Source organism: Annulohypoxylon maeteangense, assembly GCF_022496945.1.
Source record: "Annulohypoxylon maeteangense strain CBS 123835 unplaced genomic scaffold GGS22scaffold_13, whole genome shotgun sequence".
Lineage (NCBI taxonomy): Eukaryota > Fungi > Ascomycota > Sordariomycetes > Xylariales > Hypoxylaceae > Annulohypoxylon > Annulohypoxylon maeteangense.
In genome coordinates this window covers 1,044,796-1,061,668 of record NW_025953260.1, presented here as the reverse complement: position 1 = coordinate 1,061,668, position 16,873 = coordinate 1,044,796, and the positions used below count along the sequence as shown (strand labels likewise).

General features: G+C 47.5%; 6 protein-coding genes across 6 annotated transcripts; 4 read left to right on the top strand and 2 right to left on the bottom strand.

The window, feature by feature from the left end:
* The first annotated feature begins 872 nt into the window (after positions 1–872).
* On the top strand, positions 873–4,230 carry GGS22DRAFT_168420 (uncharacterized protein). The gene is made up of 2 exons (XM_047962150.1): positions 873–1,703; positions 1,755–4,230. Exons 1-2 carry the CDS (start codon positions 1,160–1,162, stop codon positions 3,929–3,931), a joined length of 2,721 nt encoding a protein of 906 aa, XP_047817159.1. The 5' UTR covers positions 873–1,159; the 3' UTR covers positions 3,932–4,230.
* Positions 4,231–4,481: 251 nt separating this feature from the next.
* Positions 4,482–7,128, bottom strand: GGS22DRAFT_168419 (uncharacterized protein). Its single transcript, XM_047962149.1, has 2 exons — positions 6,967–7,128; positions 4,482–6,897 (listed from the first exon to the last, which is right to left on the bottom strand). The coding sequence occupies exons 1-2, from the start codon at positions 6,979–6,981 to the stop codon at positions 4,549–4,551; spliced, it is 2,364 nt and encodes a 787-aa protein (XP_047817158.1). The 5' UTR covers positions 6,982–7,128; the 3' UTR covers positions 4,482–4,548.
* A 1,427-nt stretch (positions 7,129–8,555) lies between these two features.
* GGS22DRAFT_190639 (fungal-specific transcription factor domain-containing protein) lies at positions 8,556–11,164 on the top strand (the record flags this gene model as incomplete). The annotated part of the gene is made up of 6 exons (XM_047965008.1): positions 8,556–8,600; positions 8,671–8,733; positions 8,869–9,123; positions 9,350–9,820; positions 9,874–10,582; positions 10,641–11,164. The coding sequence occupies 6 exons, from the start codon at positions 8,556–8,558 to the stop codon at positions 11,162–11,164; spliced, it is 2,067 nt and encodes a 688-aa protein (XP_047817157.1).
* An 848-nt stretch (positions 11,165–12,012) lies between these two features.
* GGS22DRAFT_168414 (putative MFS aflatoxin efflux pump) lies at positions 12,013–14,525 on the top strand. The gene is made up of 6 exons (XM_047962148.1): positions 12,013–12,673; positions 12,756–12,793; positions 12,859–13,156; positions 13,238–13,418; positions 13,481–13,733; positions 13,801–14,525. Exons 1-6 carry the CDS (start codon positions 12,167–12,169, stop codon positions 14,354–14,356), a joined length of 1,833 nt encoding a protein of 610 aa, XP_047817156.1. The 5' UTR covers positions 12,013–12,166; the 3' UTR covers positions 14,357–14,525.
* Positions 14,526–14,765: 240 nt separating this feature from the next.
* GGS22DRAFT_195471 (uncharacterized protein) lies at positions 14,766–15,180 on the top strand (the record flags this gene model as incomplete). The annotated part of the gene is made up of 1 exon (XM_047965673.1): positions 14,766–15,180. The coding sequence occupies exon 1, from the start codon at positions 14,809–14,811 to the stop codon at positions 15,178–15,180; it is 372 nt and encodes a 123-aa protein (XP_047817155.1). The 5' UTR covers positions 14,766–14,808.
* A 932-nt stretch (positions 15,181–16,112) lies between these two features.
* On the bottom strand, positions 16,113–16,770 carry GGS22DRAFT_38666 (uncharacterized protein). Its single transcript, XM_047966959.1, has one exon. It carries the CDS (start codon positions 16,665–16,667, stop codon positions 16,206–16,208), a length of 462 nt encoding a protein of 153 aa, XP_047817154.1. The 5' UTR covers positions 16,668–16,770; the 3' UTR covers positions 16,113–16,205.
* Positions 16,771–16,873: the final 103 nt, after the last annotated feature.

The following is a 16,873-nucleotide window of genomic DNA, read 5'->3' as shown; positions in this document are numbered from 1 at the left end:
TCTTCATTAAAAAGAAGATGGAAAGAAAGAAGAATAAGAAACCATAAATTGAAATACGAAATGCTGTACATAAATGATATATTACTTGAAATCATTATGTACCTAGATAATGAAACGAGTATTAGGTGATGTTGATAGTACCTACAGAATAGTATGAGTGGTTTTTGCTTGTACCACTCACTGTTTACATATGTAACTGCCACAATCGGCTGGATAAGTGCGTATTATGTTTGTTAGGGCTGAATTCTTGGCATAGTGTCACTACTTACCTAGGTACCTACCTACACGTAGGTAGATACTTCCTTATTCCCTGGATTTGCCATTAACATCCATGATAATTGCTAATTTTCACTCGCGCCCGCCGAAGGTTTGCATTAATAGATTTTAACCTCTTCCGACTCTAGCAACCATACCCGTATTTATGGAGTTACCCGCTGTCTCGGGACCTTTTATTTATTAAGCTTTGCAAGCTTTCCATTAATATTCGCCAACTTATTTTAATCGTGTTATTTTACCTAAGTGCGTAAAACGGTGAAATGTGAATCGCTTAATCATGAATGTTTAATAAATAAAAATTAATATATAATAATATTTATAGGATAATGTATTGAAATTCAACATTCCTAAGTTTGAATGAAGATAAAGATAAAGAATCTTGAGTGTTCAAGTTCACCAAGTTTCGAGGTCATATTAGCTAGGAATTAAGTAAGTGTACGTAAGCCATTACCACCAGCCACACGGTTTGACGTATTTACCTTGTACAACATTAAAAATACAAAGTACATGTCTTGCTTACGACAGGAGCCAAAAAAAGACATGTGAATATCCAATTAACGTTTCGAACTTGATCTGGAACTTGACATTGACATCCGCTACCGCACAGATCATTTAATGGATTTTACCTAGGCACAGATCACAGATCAAGAAAATCTCGAGCCGCCTCTATCCTATCGTAGATCGGATCTCTTACTATTGTCGCAATTCACGATTTCCACCATCATCATCACCGTCACCGTCACCGTCACCGCCGCCGTCAATAGTCTACTGGCATTCCTGCAAAACATGACGGGAAAAGAATGGTCTAAGATTATATGATTTTCTTCAGCTTCGAATCGCGCGCCTTTGGTGCTTTTAAAATTCCGACCGCTGGGTCTCGATAATGCCTGAGCACCCTGAGCACCTCGACCCGTCTGAACATGATACTTTGAGACTGCTCTCACGATCTCCGCATCCATATCATCGCCAGAACTCAGACCTACTCGATCCATCCGATCTATCCGATCCTTTCACATACAAATCCTCCACAAGACACAATCTTGATGCGCCGTCTGCATTGCGCAATACCTCGAGAGAAATCACGCCAAGTAGCGATAGTGGCACCGAGGCCGACGATGAACACTTCCTCAAAGGTTTACCGGCCCCGAAAAGGTTGCGAAAGGGATTGAGAGGATGCAATGAGGCTTTGTCCGGGACTGCCACCCCGATACCCTCCCCCGCTCTCCTCGAGGAAGAAGGTCGAAAATTGTCTTGTAGCTTGAAAAAGGAACCCCATCAAGGCAAAAGGCCCAACAGCCCCGCCGATAGAGTACGGAGGAGAAAGGAGATCATCCGTCGCTCTACTGAGTTTTTCATCATCGTTTTTCTCGGTCTTATGCTTCATACCAATGCCCGTGTTCAGTCTATCCTGCACAAATGGCATCCAGGTAGGCACTTATAGCTCAGACCGTCAACCAATGCCGCTAATTTAAATATAGAACTCTTCACATGGTTAGGTGTGTCCGCCTTTTTAGCATTTCTTTACCCTTTGCGACTAGTGGTATGGGCATACTGCCACCGGACGCCCTCGAAGAAGATACCAATCTATATATCGCCCTCTTTCGACCCAGCACCTCTCTTCTACCCACCTGCTATAACCCTCCTTGTCTCATTGCTTCTTGCGGTTGATAATGAAGCAATACTGTTACCGAACATAATACTCGCCATCTGCTCTTTACCGCCGAGCCTAATACCCACCATTGCAAATATCGACCCAGGGTACGACCCCTTGCATTGGGCACTCTCATGCTTGCCCCTACTTTTAGGGGAAGGTTACAAGAAGTCCAGCACCTTCGGGATGAAGAAAGACGTGCTTAGCTTCTTTCAAGCGTCTATTTCTCTCGAAACTGCGACTTTGTTATACCCCTTACACCGGAGTCTCTGCTCAGTCTTACATTCCCTAACTACCACCAGTCTACTCACAGCCGAGTTACAATTGCTATCCATCTCACTCGTCGGTCTCTTACTTCTGTCCTCTTCTCCGCAGGCGGTGATCCTCAAGTCAATGCTGTGGGTAGGAGGACTTGACATCCTGGTCTCGTGCAGCCATGCGATCAAGTGGGGAATATCTTTAGCCCGTGTACCTAAATGGCGCTTCAGGAGGACAGTCATTCCGTCTAAGCCCGGCTCTACCTTTTTTTCCAACATTATGTCGTGGAGGAGGGTGAAACATGACCTATTCCATGCGCCCGTGGACAGCTCATCTTGCAGTTCGTGCGAAGCCTTTGACGATCATGAAGACAGTGACGGTCCGGGATCTATAGCTTCTAAAGGCCCTCTCCACGTGAACTCTATGCGCGATGGAGCTAACCCTGTTGTAACTGGGGATAATTCGCTTCTCACCGGAAATGCAAGGCATGGGCATAGGACCCCATCCAACATTTCGGAGACGAAGGCCGGACCCGCGCCGCTCCGCCGGCACACATTACCCAGTGTGGACAGCGCATCGCGCAAATCTCACACCCACACTCCATCCGGTCGAAGGAAGCGGACGGCTTCTTATTCCGTCCGCGCCTTCTTCTCACTTACCCAGGAACAGGCCACAGCCCGAAAATGGGTATACGCTGTCTATGTTTACGTCTGTATCATAGGCGCTGTATTCATCCCGTTTCCATATATCGGTATAAAAAGAATCGTCGCAGAAGAAGCGCTCCATGGCTATGAGCCCGTGGGATGGGCATTGGGCTATTTATTCGGGGATATACCGCGGTTTAGGTGGGAGGTCGTCAGCCACAACCTAGAACGATGGATATGTCTTCCTCCGAGACCAACAGATGAGCTCGAATGTTTTGATTCTATGGGTTGGGTTGATCGTCTTCGCCAGCTATATCTTGGACAGGCCAATACCCGGCTCGTTCTAAGCGCGTATTTTCTGGCCATCGTCGGGATTGGATTGATAGTGGTTTTCCGGCTATCGCCCATCTATGAGGTGGACACGCGGCGAAAGGTCTTCCATTTTATGATGGTTGTCATGTTTCTGCCCGCAACTTACATCGATCCAGCGTTTGCGGCGTTATCATTATCCATCGTCCTCGCCGTGTTCCTTCTTCTTGACCTTCTTCGAGCGAGTCAACTTCCACCGTTGTCGAAGCCCCTAGCTTCCTTCCTCGCCCCGTACGTCGACGGGCGAGATCTTCGGGGTCCGGTCGTCATCTCTCATATCTTTCTCCTCATCGGCTGCGCCATTCCCCTGTGGCTTTCGCTAGGTTCGCTCCCGCGAGCTGGAACTAGATTTCTAGAAGGTTGGGAGCTGCCCTCCAGAGAAGTTAGTATGGTATCGGGCGTCGTGTGCGTAGGCCTTGGAGATGCAGCTGCTTCCCTGATTGGAAGACGTTACGGACAAAGGAAATGGCTATGGGGTGGCGGTAAGAGTCTCGAAGGTAGCGCTGCTTTTGCTTTTGCCGTCTTCATCGGGCTCATCGCCGCGCGGTTATGGCTGCTCGCTGGCGGGTGGCCTTCGACAAACGATAATTCGGATTCTTGGGGCACTGCAACTCGGAAGATGGGAACTTGTGCTGCTACCGCCAGCCTCACGGAAGCAGTCCTGACCGGTGGTAACGACAACGTCATCGTGCCTGTGGTCCTGTGGACTTGCGTGAAGAGTCTTGGTATTTAAGTTGCCATCACAACACTGGATGAGTGGCGCTATTTGAATGAGGCGTCTGGTCAGATTTCCGTGTTTGCTGGGGCTTCGGGGGAACCGGTTAGATATCGGATATACCAGTCAGATTCCGTTGACGATTTTGAAGTGCTGCAATGCAGATATGGCGTTATATGATGAATGAAGAAAGGAGAATTGGTGGCAGGATGATCACGTTCCACTAAATAATAATTAATGTGATATACATCGACTAGTCTATCTATACGTGTGATAGCATGCCGCCTATGAATAAACTACCAAGTACCTAGGTGTTAGTCATATGTATATCTATATATATATATAATACGTACCTACTCTCTTTGGTATTATTTCAAGTTGCCGTAAATAATCTACCTTTATACTCGACACGCAGAAAGCAAACCAGTCTACATAATCTCACTTCGATTACAGTCGTTTAATATTGGGATAGTGAGGATACGGTGGTGTATGGTTAGGAAGCGGGTACGTATTAACGCAGATGACGATCAAGTCTTCAAGTCGTTAACACGAGCGAGTGTCAACTTAGTTGTGTAGACAATTAGCTTTTACTATTTTTTCGGACTCTTTTATATACAATGGTAGCCTTGGAGCTCTTATGTCTCTACCAACGAGATCTGGTGCTTAACCCATTTCTCGAGCCCACCGCGGGCAATGATCTCCTGTACATTAGGTGGCAGTTCGCCGACCTTCTGGCTCCACGTTTGGCCACCTTCGCCCTCAACGACTGTAACCTTGCTCCTCCTCACGTCCCAGAGGAACTTCCAGCCGGTGCGCCTCGTCAGCAACTTGTCTTCCTCACTCGCGGCTCGAAACACCTCGCGCAACCTCTTTACTAATTTTGGTACCTCGACACCCATCAAGGCATTGTTGATGCTGTTACGGCTGAATATGTTACCGAAGCTTCCTGCAACAACAATAGGGATCTTCTTCGCGAGGATGGCGGTAGCTGCCTGCTCACGGGAGCTACCACATCCGAAATTAAAGCCCGAAACGAGGATATCCCCGGCACGTGCGATTCCCTGGAAGCCCTTATCGTAGTTCTCCATGCAGACCTCGGCCATCTTCTCGGTAGATACGTTATCTTGGTACGTGTACTTTCCTGGGTAGATGCCGTCGGTGTTGATGTTGTCAGCATCGCAAAAGACGATCTCGCCCTCGACTTTTTCGGGGAAGCCAGGGAGAATGTCGGTAAGTGTCTCTTCGCCGTTGATGGGTTCCGAGGGCTCGCCACCTGACCCGTCTTGCTCAGCCCCCGATATCAATGTATCGGCCTGTGCAATGATCTTCTCTAGCGCATCCTCGATGCTCATAGCTTTGTCCTGCTCAAAGTTGCCATTGCCCTCGCCGATGATTACCTTCTCAACGCCTTCCGGCTTTTGGTACCAACCAGGACCGGCAATCTTGCCCTGCAACGCGCTAGCTGCGACAACTTCGGGACTTGCAAGGTAAGCCTTGGCTTCAGTGGAGCCCATGCGCCCTTTGAAATTACGGTTGCTAGCGCTGATACCGACCTCACCTGGTTCGAGGAGACCGGTACCAAGGCCGATGCAAGGACCACAGCCTGATAGCAGAGGCTGGGCACCGGCGTCCAGGAGGATCTGCCAATCCCCAGCCTCCTCAGCTGCCTTTTGTTCCGTAAGAGACGCGGCAGCGATGTAAAAGTTGACGCCTGGCGCTATCTTCGGCTCGTTTCCGTTGGTGGCAGCCTCCCTAAACACCCTCGCGGCAGCTGCAATATCCGAGGACCTCGAGTTGGTACATGAGACTAGATAGGCCTTGTTGAGTTTAATACTCTTAGCCTCTATATCGCGAAGGGGGGTGGCGACTTTGACGGAGTTCGGCCCCGCAACGAAAGGTGATAGGGTCGACAAGTTCAGATACAAGGATTTGGCGTACGTAGCTCCAGGGTCAGCAGTCAATTTGTTTTGCATTAAGACGTCGATATCCGTGTGGGCGATTTGGTTCAGTGTATAGCCATCGCCACCTAGCACGGCTGATGCGCTAGCTTTGGCTCGTAGCCACTTCGTCAAAACAGTATCTATGGGGAATAGCCCAGTCAGAGCACCCCATTCGGTAGTCATATTGGAGATGGTGAGTCGGTCATCAATCGGGATACTTGACATAGTCTCTTCAGAACCGGTGAACTCGATGGCATGATTTAAGACGTCATCGTTATTGAAGAGACCGCATAAGGCGACGATGACATCTTTTCCAGTGACGCCTGGCGGCAGGATTCCAGTAAATGTCACTTTAGCGATAGGAGGAATTTGCCACCACGTCTTACCAGTAGCCCATATGCTAGCTGCGTCAGTCCGAACCATCGGAGTGCCTAGACATCCCACGCCTCCGTACATGTTGCTATGACTATCCGAAGCAACTGTGACAGTGCCAGGCCAGGCGTAGCCTTCCTCGACCATTATTTGGTGACCGATACCTCTTCCAGCAGGATAGAAATCGATTCCATGCTTTTTGGCGAAGTTTTCGATCTGTTGATACTTCTTTAAGTTGGCCTCGCTTTTGTTTTGCACGTCGTGGTCGAGGGTCATGACGATCTGCTCGTTGTTGTGAATTTTAGAGGCGCCGATGGACATGAATTTCAGAGCAACTGGCCACGAGTTGTCGTGGGTCATGCAGCGATGAGGAGAGAGGGTGACATAGTCGCCCCCTTTTACTTTCTTCCCTGTCGCAAGGCCTACCGAATATCTTTGTACTATCTTCTCTGTTAGGGTTTGTGGTGTCTGGGTAGCTGTTTTGAAAGAGGATATAATGTCCGACGGAGCAGATTCCTCTAACAGGGAGTGAAATGCACTCTGTCGGTGCTGAGAAGTAATGGTAAAGGAGCGGGTCAGTAACCGGCGCGCGATAAGAGACGAGAAGGGCGAGGATGATGCGACATGATGACTACGAGCTGCAAACGCAACTCTAGCCGCTACTGATCTTTCCTGCTTGTAATATTTATGAGTTATTCATAATTTGACGTGCGATTCTGGTATTTATATGAGTTGACTTACTACGCAGCGACGCATTCTGAAGGCGGCTGATCGTTTATCGTCTTGATATCATGACAGCATTCAGATAAAGAACGGCTGTTCTCATCTAGCCTGGACCAAATTGATCCCTCTAGGAGGAGAGTAAACACCGTTTCAATCTCAATGACAGCTCATGAATTGTATATATTCGCGTATTTTTTTTCTTTCGGTTTTTTTTTCCCTTCAACTTTTAGCTTTTGCTAATTGTAAACTCCGACATCGTTCTTGATCTGATTGGCTCCAAGTTTGTCATATTGATTGAGTGAACGTCTATTGGTCAAGACGGAATGATGCCGTAACCTTTAAAATATACCTAGTAGGTTGTGTGGCTGTGTGGCTAGTAAAAGATGGAACTTGGCAGCTTGGAACTTTCAAGGTTACATAAGGATCTGATAGGGCTTATCATATGATCCACAATAGATTATGATAAGCATATACTGTAGGTACATAAAACAGTGGAACCTGAAATGTTCTTATTGTCGTACAGGCAGGAGTCAGGACGCAGCTGCACAGGTACAATACAGGTACCTAGCTAGGTAGGTAGTAGGTAATGAATACGGATACGCAGCGGCTGCGTGGTTGATTCTTCTTGGAAAGTGGAATGCGCGCAAAAGTGCAATGTGATGGAACCATCTAGCAAAACTTTATGATCGGATCAAATCATTCCGTGCTCAAAGCTTACGTCCATCGCCAGTATCCGACAGGATGATCCAAGCAAGTTAGCTATAGTTTACCTGCATCTGCTACATATTCTCAAGATTGAAATTCTCGGATTCTCCATTGGACTGGGCAAATACCCATAGCAGTAAACTAAGTGCACTAAACTACCTAACTAAACCAGACTCTTTCAAAGTTGTTGCATCCAATACATTTCTCTTTTCTTTATCCCCAATCGCCATTCCCCAATCCCTAATCCCCAATTCCCATTCCCAATTTTCATTTTCCACATTCGCAATTCCAAGTTGTCGCGTGTGCTTACAAAGATCAAAGGAACCCAAAAGAATCCTATGCGTCCGGTTTCATCAACCTCTTGGAATCTCTACTCTCAAGCCTCCATCTCATTGTTCTCGGACGCACACTTACCCAGTTAGGTATCTGGCCTGTACGATTCTAAGGAGACCCCCCACCACTTTGAAGGAGGAGTCAGACAGTCCTGGGAGTCACAAGAGTGACAAACTCGGATTTACCTGGTGTTCGCACCGGGGCCGCCGTTCTAGCCCCTACGGTCCCCTACACATGGGCATCTTGACCCTCCCACACTAAAGGACGCGGTGGCTTTAGGCAACCTAGCTACCTCGCATTACCTCATTACCTCATTATTTCATTACTTCATTGCTTCACTACTTCGCTACTTCACCACTCGCTACATCTTGCCTTCGTCTAGCCATATTTGATGGAGAGGATTTTATACAAATTTAACAAAAGATTCAAACCTTTCTCATCAGATTTCTTGGGATCGGCTTAATCATCGCTGGCGTCTCGGAGAGTCAATGATAGGTCTCTATTTATTCAAGGTCCCGCCTCATTTCCGACTCGGGAGACGGAATTAAGACCCAAACCTGCCGGTAGATATGTCGTCCAGTTCGTCAGGAAAACCGCCTCGGGTGCTTGCTTGTGTGAGTCGCCCGCAGTCACCGACTATCTGAACTCCCCGGCCTAACTTTGAATCGTGTTATGAATATATAGGTTTTATGCCAAAGTAGAAAGATCAAATGTGACCGCAAGACTCCCTGTTCTAACTGTATCAAGGTGAGCCTTTTTACTCTTCTTCTTCCTTTTCTTTTCATTAGGTGAGAGAGGCCTCCACGTCTTTTCTTCCCTCTCTTATCCTCTCTCTGTTATCTTATCCCGCCTCTCAGCCTGGTCCTAACAGATCATGTCTAGGCCAACGTCGCATGTACACCAAGCACGCCGGCGCCCGCTCGTAAGAGGAGGAGGCCAAATCAGGATTTACAGCAGAGGTTGGCGCGTTGTGAGGAATTACTTTCCGAATATGCTACCGCGAAGCCTGCCGCTCCATCATCCGCCGACTCGCCCAGCCAAGATGAGGCTTGGAGGCCCCGCGGCGGGAAGCTCATAGTAGACGAAGGCAGCGTCAAATTCATAGATAGTTACTTATGGGCTAACATACACAGCGAAGTAAGTCTGACCTGTTTTTCTCTTTTTTCCTGGGATGTGGTTTATAATCATCAGTGTCAAATGTTATCTCATTGTACCTATATCATATGCGTTTATCAGCCCATTATCCTTTATTTTTTATATTTTTTATATTTTTCTTATCATTGTCATCATCACCACCATCATCGTTATGATTATCTTTTTCTTTTTTTTTTTAAAAAAAAAAAACATCTCTCACGATCATTAGCTCTCGGCAATGCGCGAGATACTCGAAGATGAAGATACCGTAGACGACCCTTGCACCCCCGCAGATTCGCAAGCATCCGATCTCAACGCAGGTCTAATATTATCAGACACTTCTGAGGCTAATCTGGAAGAGCTCCATCCACAACCGGCTCATGTATTTCGGTTGTGGCAAATTTTTCTCGAAAGGGTTAACCCATTAACCAAAGTGATACATGTGCCCACAGTGCAACCTCTTCTCGTCGAAGCGGCCACGAGTAGGGAAAATGTACCTAAAAACGTCGAAGCGCTGTTGTTCTCCATCTATCTAATGGCCACCGTGGCCCTAACCGACGACGAGTGTGTAGAGCGATTCGGGTTCACCAAGATAGAAGCCTATAACCGGTTTTCTAAGGGTTGCCGCTCAGCTTTGATGCGCATCGGCATCTTAAAGAATTACGACCTTGTCGTCCTACAGGCCTTGGTACTATATTTGGTTAGTTCGGGGGATTCCTCCCTCGTTTGACTTCGCTGACAGCAATTTCCTAGTTCTCTCTCCCAGGCCGATACGACCGTCATGCGGCGTGGATTTTGAACGGTGTGATTGTAAGGATTGCGCAGAAGATGGGTCTTCACAGAGATGGCGAATTTCTCGGGCTACTGCCGTTCGAGACCGAAATGCGAAGGCGAATATGGTGGCGGATCCTTTTACTCGATGCAATGTATGCACTCATGTCCGGCCTCGGTCATTCTCTTCTCCCACGTTCATGGGACACCAAACCACCTTTAAACATCAACGATTCCGACCTCTACCCTTCTATGACGACCATACAACCCAAAGATACCCCAACAGATATGATATTTTGCCTCATATGCAGCGAGATCGCCTCCGTCATGATTGATACGCCCGAGATTCATCTGGTCATCTTACAGAACGAGATGGGCTTGGAAACATATGAACCTGATAAGATCGAGAAGGCATCCAGGCGTCTCGAGCAGCTGGACCGAGACATGTCGGAGATCCTAGCTAAGTATAGCGATCTTTCGATGGGTCCTGTTCATGTATTAGCAACGGAGTGTAAGAAATCAATGATTGGAAAGCTACGCGAATTAATCAGCCCGATGGTAACCCAGCCAGAATGGGGCGATGAGGTTCTATCACCTAAAGATCATCTATTCAAGATGTCGGTCACGGCAGGTGAACAAAATTTAAAGATGTATGAGTTATCACCTACGAGAGGGGTTTTCCTATGGTTCAGTAAGTTTTCTATCCAAAGGCTCGGTTGCTTATTGCGCGATTTACTAACACCTGCCAGTGATGTCGCATTTCCAGCTTGAGCTTTTTATATACATGGTTGGGCAATTACGCTGGCGTACGTCTGGGAAGCTAGTAGAAAGGGCGTGGGAGTCGGTCGAACTAGTTTATCGATTTCATACGGAATTGTGGGATCTCTCGGTGAAGGCACATCTAGCGGCCGCCATCTTCACGATCCGGGGTTGGAAAGTGCGGGAAAAGGCGTTGCAAGAGGCCACGGGCGTTATTCCAGGGACGCCCGATTACATATTGAAGCTTCAGGGAATCTTACCAGCGGAGGATGTAAAGCACACGCTCTCCAACGAGTCGCCAGACTTGATGAGTATCAGTAACACGCCGGACGGGGCCCCACCCGGCGTTCCGCAGCCCGTTGCGGATGTCGCTTGGGACCAGATGCTTGGTTTCGTTGACGCGGGAACCATCGATTGGGGCGATATGTTCGCAACACCTAATGGTGGGCAACCACAGGCGAGCTACGGGGGCTTTGGAGGAGTATTTGGCGGAAATGGGATTAATTGGATGTAATTGTCAATGAAATCTTGGAGAGAGTCAAGAGAGTCAAGAGAGTCGCTACTCAGGTTATTGGAGTTCTATATTACGTTGTCGTGCATTCGGAATGTGCATCCTTTCAGACCCGGGTAGTTTTTAGAGACGAAGGGGTGGCCGCTATTAAAGTCTACAGTAACATGGTGGTGCATTGAACAAGGGCCTACACAATTGGTCACCGGTAAGCCAACGAGAGGGGACGTTATGGTCTAAGGCAACAGCCGCAATTGCAACCTCAACAGGAAAATTGATTTAGTTGGATAGTTGGGTATGATCGCCGCCCTTCCACGCATATCATCCCGGTAAACGGACTTGGTGCGAAGACCTATTGCTAGGTATATTAGGTATTATATACCTACCTAGGTATGTAAAAAGACCAGGATATGTAGCCCTGGAGGTCGGTGTTTCGGTCTTTACGTATGACCGACTTCACTCTCCTATATCTCATTCTAAAGATTCAAAGAGAGGAAGACAGAGAGAGAGAGAGAGAGAGAGCAGAGGGAAAGAGAGGGAGATGGAGATGATATAATAATAAAAAATAAAAATAAGATTAGGTAGGTGACTATTAGGTAATATACAAGGGTGAGGGAGAATAAATCAATAAAAGACTAATGTGTTAGTTCAGCTATAGCGTGAAGCTATAACTAGGTAGAATCAACGGGTCTGGATCTCACTTACAGTCTCATTTCAGATTCGTGATATGTAATCATTCGGCACCGAACACCGAATGTGCAAGTACCTATCGGATCTATAACTTTACTCCGAGTATGTACCAAGTATTCATCGAAATATCTTCTTCAACTTACATCTCTTTCTCTCCAACATCCATTTCCTCTTTCAACACCTAACCACATACTCGTATATATATATTTATATATATCTAGTATATATATATATATCTGGTATATCTAGTATATATACCTTTATCAGGCTTGATTATGTGTGTTGTTGGTGTTTGACTTATCCAACTTCGTCGCAGCCATGTTGTTTCGCCGGGATAGAAAAGATCAGCTTCCAGTGACCGTGAATTCGGATTCGGCCACGGCCACGAGCGACGTCCCAACCGAAAAGATAGAAGAGGCAGGAGAAAATACGAATCCGGCCAACGAAGATGTGTCTGAGGAGGAAGAGATCGAATATCCTACTGGCGTTCGGCTCACCTTAGTTCTCGTCTCCGTCTTCGTTTCGATGTTTCTCGTTGCCCTGGACCGACTGATCATCTCAACGGCGATACCTGCTATCACGGATGAGTTCCACTCCCTACCCGACGTCGGATGGTATGGCTCGGCATACCTACTGACTACTTGCGCCTTTCAACTCCTATTTGGAAAGGTTTACACTTTTTTCCCCGTCAGAGCCACCTTCCTGGCGACTATCTTCCTCTTCGAAGCTGGCTCTGCCGTATGTGGCGCCGCACCAAATTCGGTGGCGTTCATCCTTGGACGCGCCATTCAGGGGGTTGGGTCAGCAGGAATATTTGGCGGGAGCGTCAGTATTTTTTATATTATTCCGTCCCATTTTTCTCTGTAAACGATCTCAGAACACTTATACTTCACGCGCACACACACAGATCATCAGCATTGTCTACTCTGTTCCTCTCCATAAAAGGTAGGACGACTCTACCTATTCAGACGTCACGTTTTTTGAAGTTTTTAGTGATTAAGATATAATAGGCCTCTCTATCTAGGTTTCTTCGGCGCCGTCTTTGGTCTCGCCTCTGTTATAGGTCCTCTCGTCGGCGGTGCGTTCACGTCAAATGTCACCTGGCGCTGGTGCTTCTATATCAATCTTCCCTTCGGGGGGATTGCTATGTTGGTGATAGCCTTTCTACTCCACGTACCTGATAGGAAGACGACCAAGATCCCGACGAAGGCGAAGTTCGCTCAGCTAGACGCAATTGGGACCACTCTGCTCATCCCGGCTGTCGTTTGCCTTCTCCTCGCCCTACAGTGGGGAGGTTTGACGTATGCGGTATGTTGTCTCATTTTATGTCTACCTAGTAACCATATCTACCTAGTAAGTAGGTAGCCCTTTTTTACTAACATAGGATAGTGGAGTAATGGTCGTATAATAGCCCTGTTGACCCTTGGGATCGCGCTATTCATTGGTTTCACGGCTGTCCAAGTCATGATGCCGAAGACAGCAACCATCCCCCCACGCATTTTCAATCAACGATCTATCCTTGCCGGAAACTGGGCTACCACCTGTATCGGTGCTAGTATGATGATATTTGGCTAGTTCTCCCTCGCCCAGTTTGTTCACGATAATCATCTAGTTACTGACTGTTTGCCACAGTATACTTTCTACCTATCTGGTTTCAAGCCATCAAAGGAACCACGGCCGTCGATTCCGGTATCCGTCTGCTCCCTATTACTCTTTCTATGGTTGTTGCATCGATCACGAATGGTATATTCGTCGCGAAGCTCGGATATTACACACCATCTATGATCATCGGCACAGCACTGATGTCCGTGGGGGCTGGTCTCCTAACAACGCTACAACAGGACACGCCAACGGGAAAGTGGATTGGTTATCAGATCCTCTTCGGGTATGTGAATTCTGCCCCCCACCCCCCCTAAACTACTAGGTACCTGGGTAAATAGCTAATAAATCAGGTTCGGAATGGGCATGTGTTTCCAAGCTCCAAACCTAGCAGCGCAGACTGTTCTTCCGACGAGGGATGTTCCCATTGGCACGTCTCTGGTCTTTTTCTGCCAGTTATTATCTGGTGCTATTTTTCTTTCCGTCGGGCAAAACGTGCTTGACAACCAACTCCTCAGCCGGCTTTCTGGTCTTCCTGGATTCGAGCCGTCCATGATCGAAGAGAGCGGCGCTACAACGCTGAGTTCATCTCTCACAGCTGAACTCCTCCCCACAGTCCTAGTAGCATATAACGAAGCCTTGCGTCAAGTGTTTAGGCTTGGCTTATGCTTGACATGCCTCACCATGTTAGGCTCAGTATGCATAGAATGGAGAAGTGTAAAAGAGAATAAGCCCAAAGGCCCAACCGTAGCGGACCCAGAGAGCGGTTTGGGAATAGCGGAAGGGGAGAAGTTGGACTCCACGCAAGGGATTAGGTCAGACGGAGAGACATTAGCCGAGCATACCGAAGATCCAGTGAGCGAGGCCCCTATCGCTAGTAGGTCTCCAACTGCTAAAAGCGACTCGTAGTAAATGAGTTGTCTTGCTTCGTTGTTTAGAAATCGTCTACCAGCTGGAACGTAGGATATAGCGGCGTGATGTTAGTCTATGAGGCTGTAATGATAGATACTAGGTACTAAGCTAGACTACACTAGGAATATTCCTCTCATATAAATACCGAACCGTACTAGGTACTCTATATTTCTTTGATCTACCTCCTATATTGTGCTTTGAATGCTTGGTCTACAGTGAAGAACATAAGGCTTTTGACGGTCCGACCAAGTCCGAGAACAAAGCCTTTATACGAATACTTGAACCATACAAAACCAGACCTTTCTTGGAGTAGCCGTTATAAATAGGTAGACATACGCCGCCGCCCACCTGGTGTTCTAGTCAGCATTTCTTTTCGTCTTGGATCGAGCCCCGAATGTTCTACTAGCAGTGAGTTGATCTCACGGAATTATATTATTGCAAATTGCAACATGCCTACGAAAACAACCAGATCCTACGACTCTGTCGACAGCAATTGGACTTTTATGTACGTCGTACTGAGCCTAATCCCAGTAGCATTTGTGGCTGTGGCGGTCCTTTCTACGAGGCGTGACAAGGCGATACAGCGGGAGAAGAGCGATATGGAGATGGCTATCGTGCGTCGACAGACGTGGCCTCCGTGGAGGAAAGCCACCTCCGGCCCCAAGCGATCAGGAGAGCCACATGGGCAGTACCCGTATGTGACATCTCCGCCCCGGGTAGTGACAAACCCTCCCATCCCGCCACGGAATTTCGGCAGGTCCGTTAAGGAGAGTGATGGCGAGGAGATCGATAGGCTCACAAGAGATAGAGACTTCACATAGATCAACACTGCGAGGTCGTCGGGGAGGAGCGGCAATTTCCCCCTAGACCTCGATGAAATATCTCTGAAGATAAGTTCATCCAACATGGATATTCTATCAGTGCTACCCCGTATTCCGCAAGCTTTCATGCGCGTAACTATGCTAACCTAGTGCCTGTGTAAGTTCAATTTGACATGCAGGTTTTGGTGGTAAATAGAACCTTACGACGAAAGCATTTATGATCAGATGCAGATCATACCAAAGTTTTTAACACAGGAGGGTACCCCAATCTTCCTTCGGTATACGAGCTACGGATTGCTTGCGTTTGGGCTTTATATTGTAGTGAGTCGTATAGGGCATCGCATCGAGATGCTGATAGATAATTACCTAGGTACCGAGACAATCAACGATGATGTTGTACCAACGTGGTAAAGTTGAACAAGCATAATTACGACGGAAAAAAAAATACCAAATATGAGCCTGTTTGCAGTCACAGTCCTTCCAGCCATTCGTGTAGATTCTCAATCGTGCTGCGAAGCGTTGGTATCAATTACGCCGGCCCTCTTAATTCTAGCTGAAACGCTATGCCCTCAAGCTCCAATATCAGCTTCACAAAAAACAGGATTCCCTATCGTAACATGCCCACCCGTACTCCGTATGTGACCCCTAACGCCTTTCCATGCCGCAGTCTGGTGAACTTTCATCTCCCTAATTCGAATTGTGGAGAACCAAATTTATACATGATGAATCAGAGTTCAATCGGCATCAATAAGAGTACCGGAGAATATAGACAGTCGAAGGCATATTATAGTTGTGGGACCGATATTCTGGACGAACGCTGGACGTTTACGGCGATTTAAATCTCGGTAGTAGGCTTTGAGAAACAGTGACCGATAGAATAAACCCTTCATGTCCCGGAGCAATACCGTCCACCACGGTGAGAACGTACAATACGTCCCTGATAATGCATATTTCGCCCCTGCTTCGCGAGGGTATATACTCCTCGGATTTTTTTCTCCAGTAGTTGTAGTGTCCAGTGGGAGTAATCAGTGGTTCTTAGGCTGCCAAATACCCGCGCCGAGAGGTTTGCTAATACCAAAACCAACACCAACGGCGACACCGACGATTAAAAACGCGATGAGGACTTTGGCTATAATCCTATTTCGCTGGCTAAGACGAGCCATGCACTGACACGATCGGTTATTGATCTTAGCTGCTCGTGCCTTTTGTCGCCAATGATCTTGACCAGGCCATACAGCGCAGTCCGACTTTGGTCCGGGGTTGCCCGATGCTGTCTTGTTCAGGTGATCGGACGAATGAATGGGCATTATTGCCTCGATGTCCGTATCGAATCCATTAGGGGCGGCGGAGCACGGTGTCGATACGTTCGAATTTCGGCGGATATCTAAGCTCCCTTCCGGACTTCTCTGGCTAGGTGCGAGAAGCTGAGTAGAGACAGTCAATTGGCCCTGCTTGGGGGCTTTCTCCTGAATCGAGATGGTTGCCATTTTCTTGGTGGCGTGGGGGTGGAGGTCAGGGTGTCCTGATGAAGTCGAATTTGAAGAAATGCTAGAATATGTGCGCCACCGTCGTTGGAACCGAGCTTGCGAGAAGACGAGGTATAATTACACGTCAGAAGCGAGGTTTCCAACGGTGACTCTGTTGATTGATTGTCTCGGAGAATAGGTAAATAGATATACGCTGAAAAGAACTG

Bases quoted from the DNA above. Each gene is read 5' to 3' on its own strand.
- GGS22DRAFT_168420 (XM_047962150.1), top strand. From the start codon at position 1,160: ATGCCTGAGCACCCTGAGCACCTCGACCCGTCTGAACATGATACTTTG. The intron at 1,704-1,754 runs GTAGGCACTTAT...ATTTAAATATAG, and splicing joins CCTGCACAAATGGCATCCAG to AACTCTTCACATGGTTAGGT.
- GGS22DRAFT_38666 (XM_047966959.1), bottom strand. From the start codon at position 16,667: ATGGCAACCATCTCGATTCAGGAGAAAGCCCCCAAGCAGGGCCAATTG.
- GGS22DRAFT_168414 (XM_047962148.1), top strand. From the start codon at position 12,167: ATGTTGTTTCGCCGGGATAGAAAAGATCAGCTTCCAGTGACCGTGAAT. The intron at 13,419-13,480 runs GCTAGTTCTCCC...TGTTTGCCACAG, and splicing joins TGCTAGTATGATGATATTTG to TATACTTTCTACCTATCTGG. The intron at 13,734-13,800 runs GTATGTGAATTC...CTAATAAATCAG, and splicing joins GGTTATCAGATCCTCTTCGG to GTTCGGAATGGGCATGTGTT.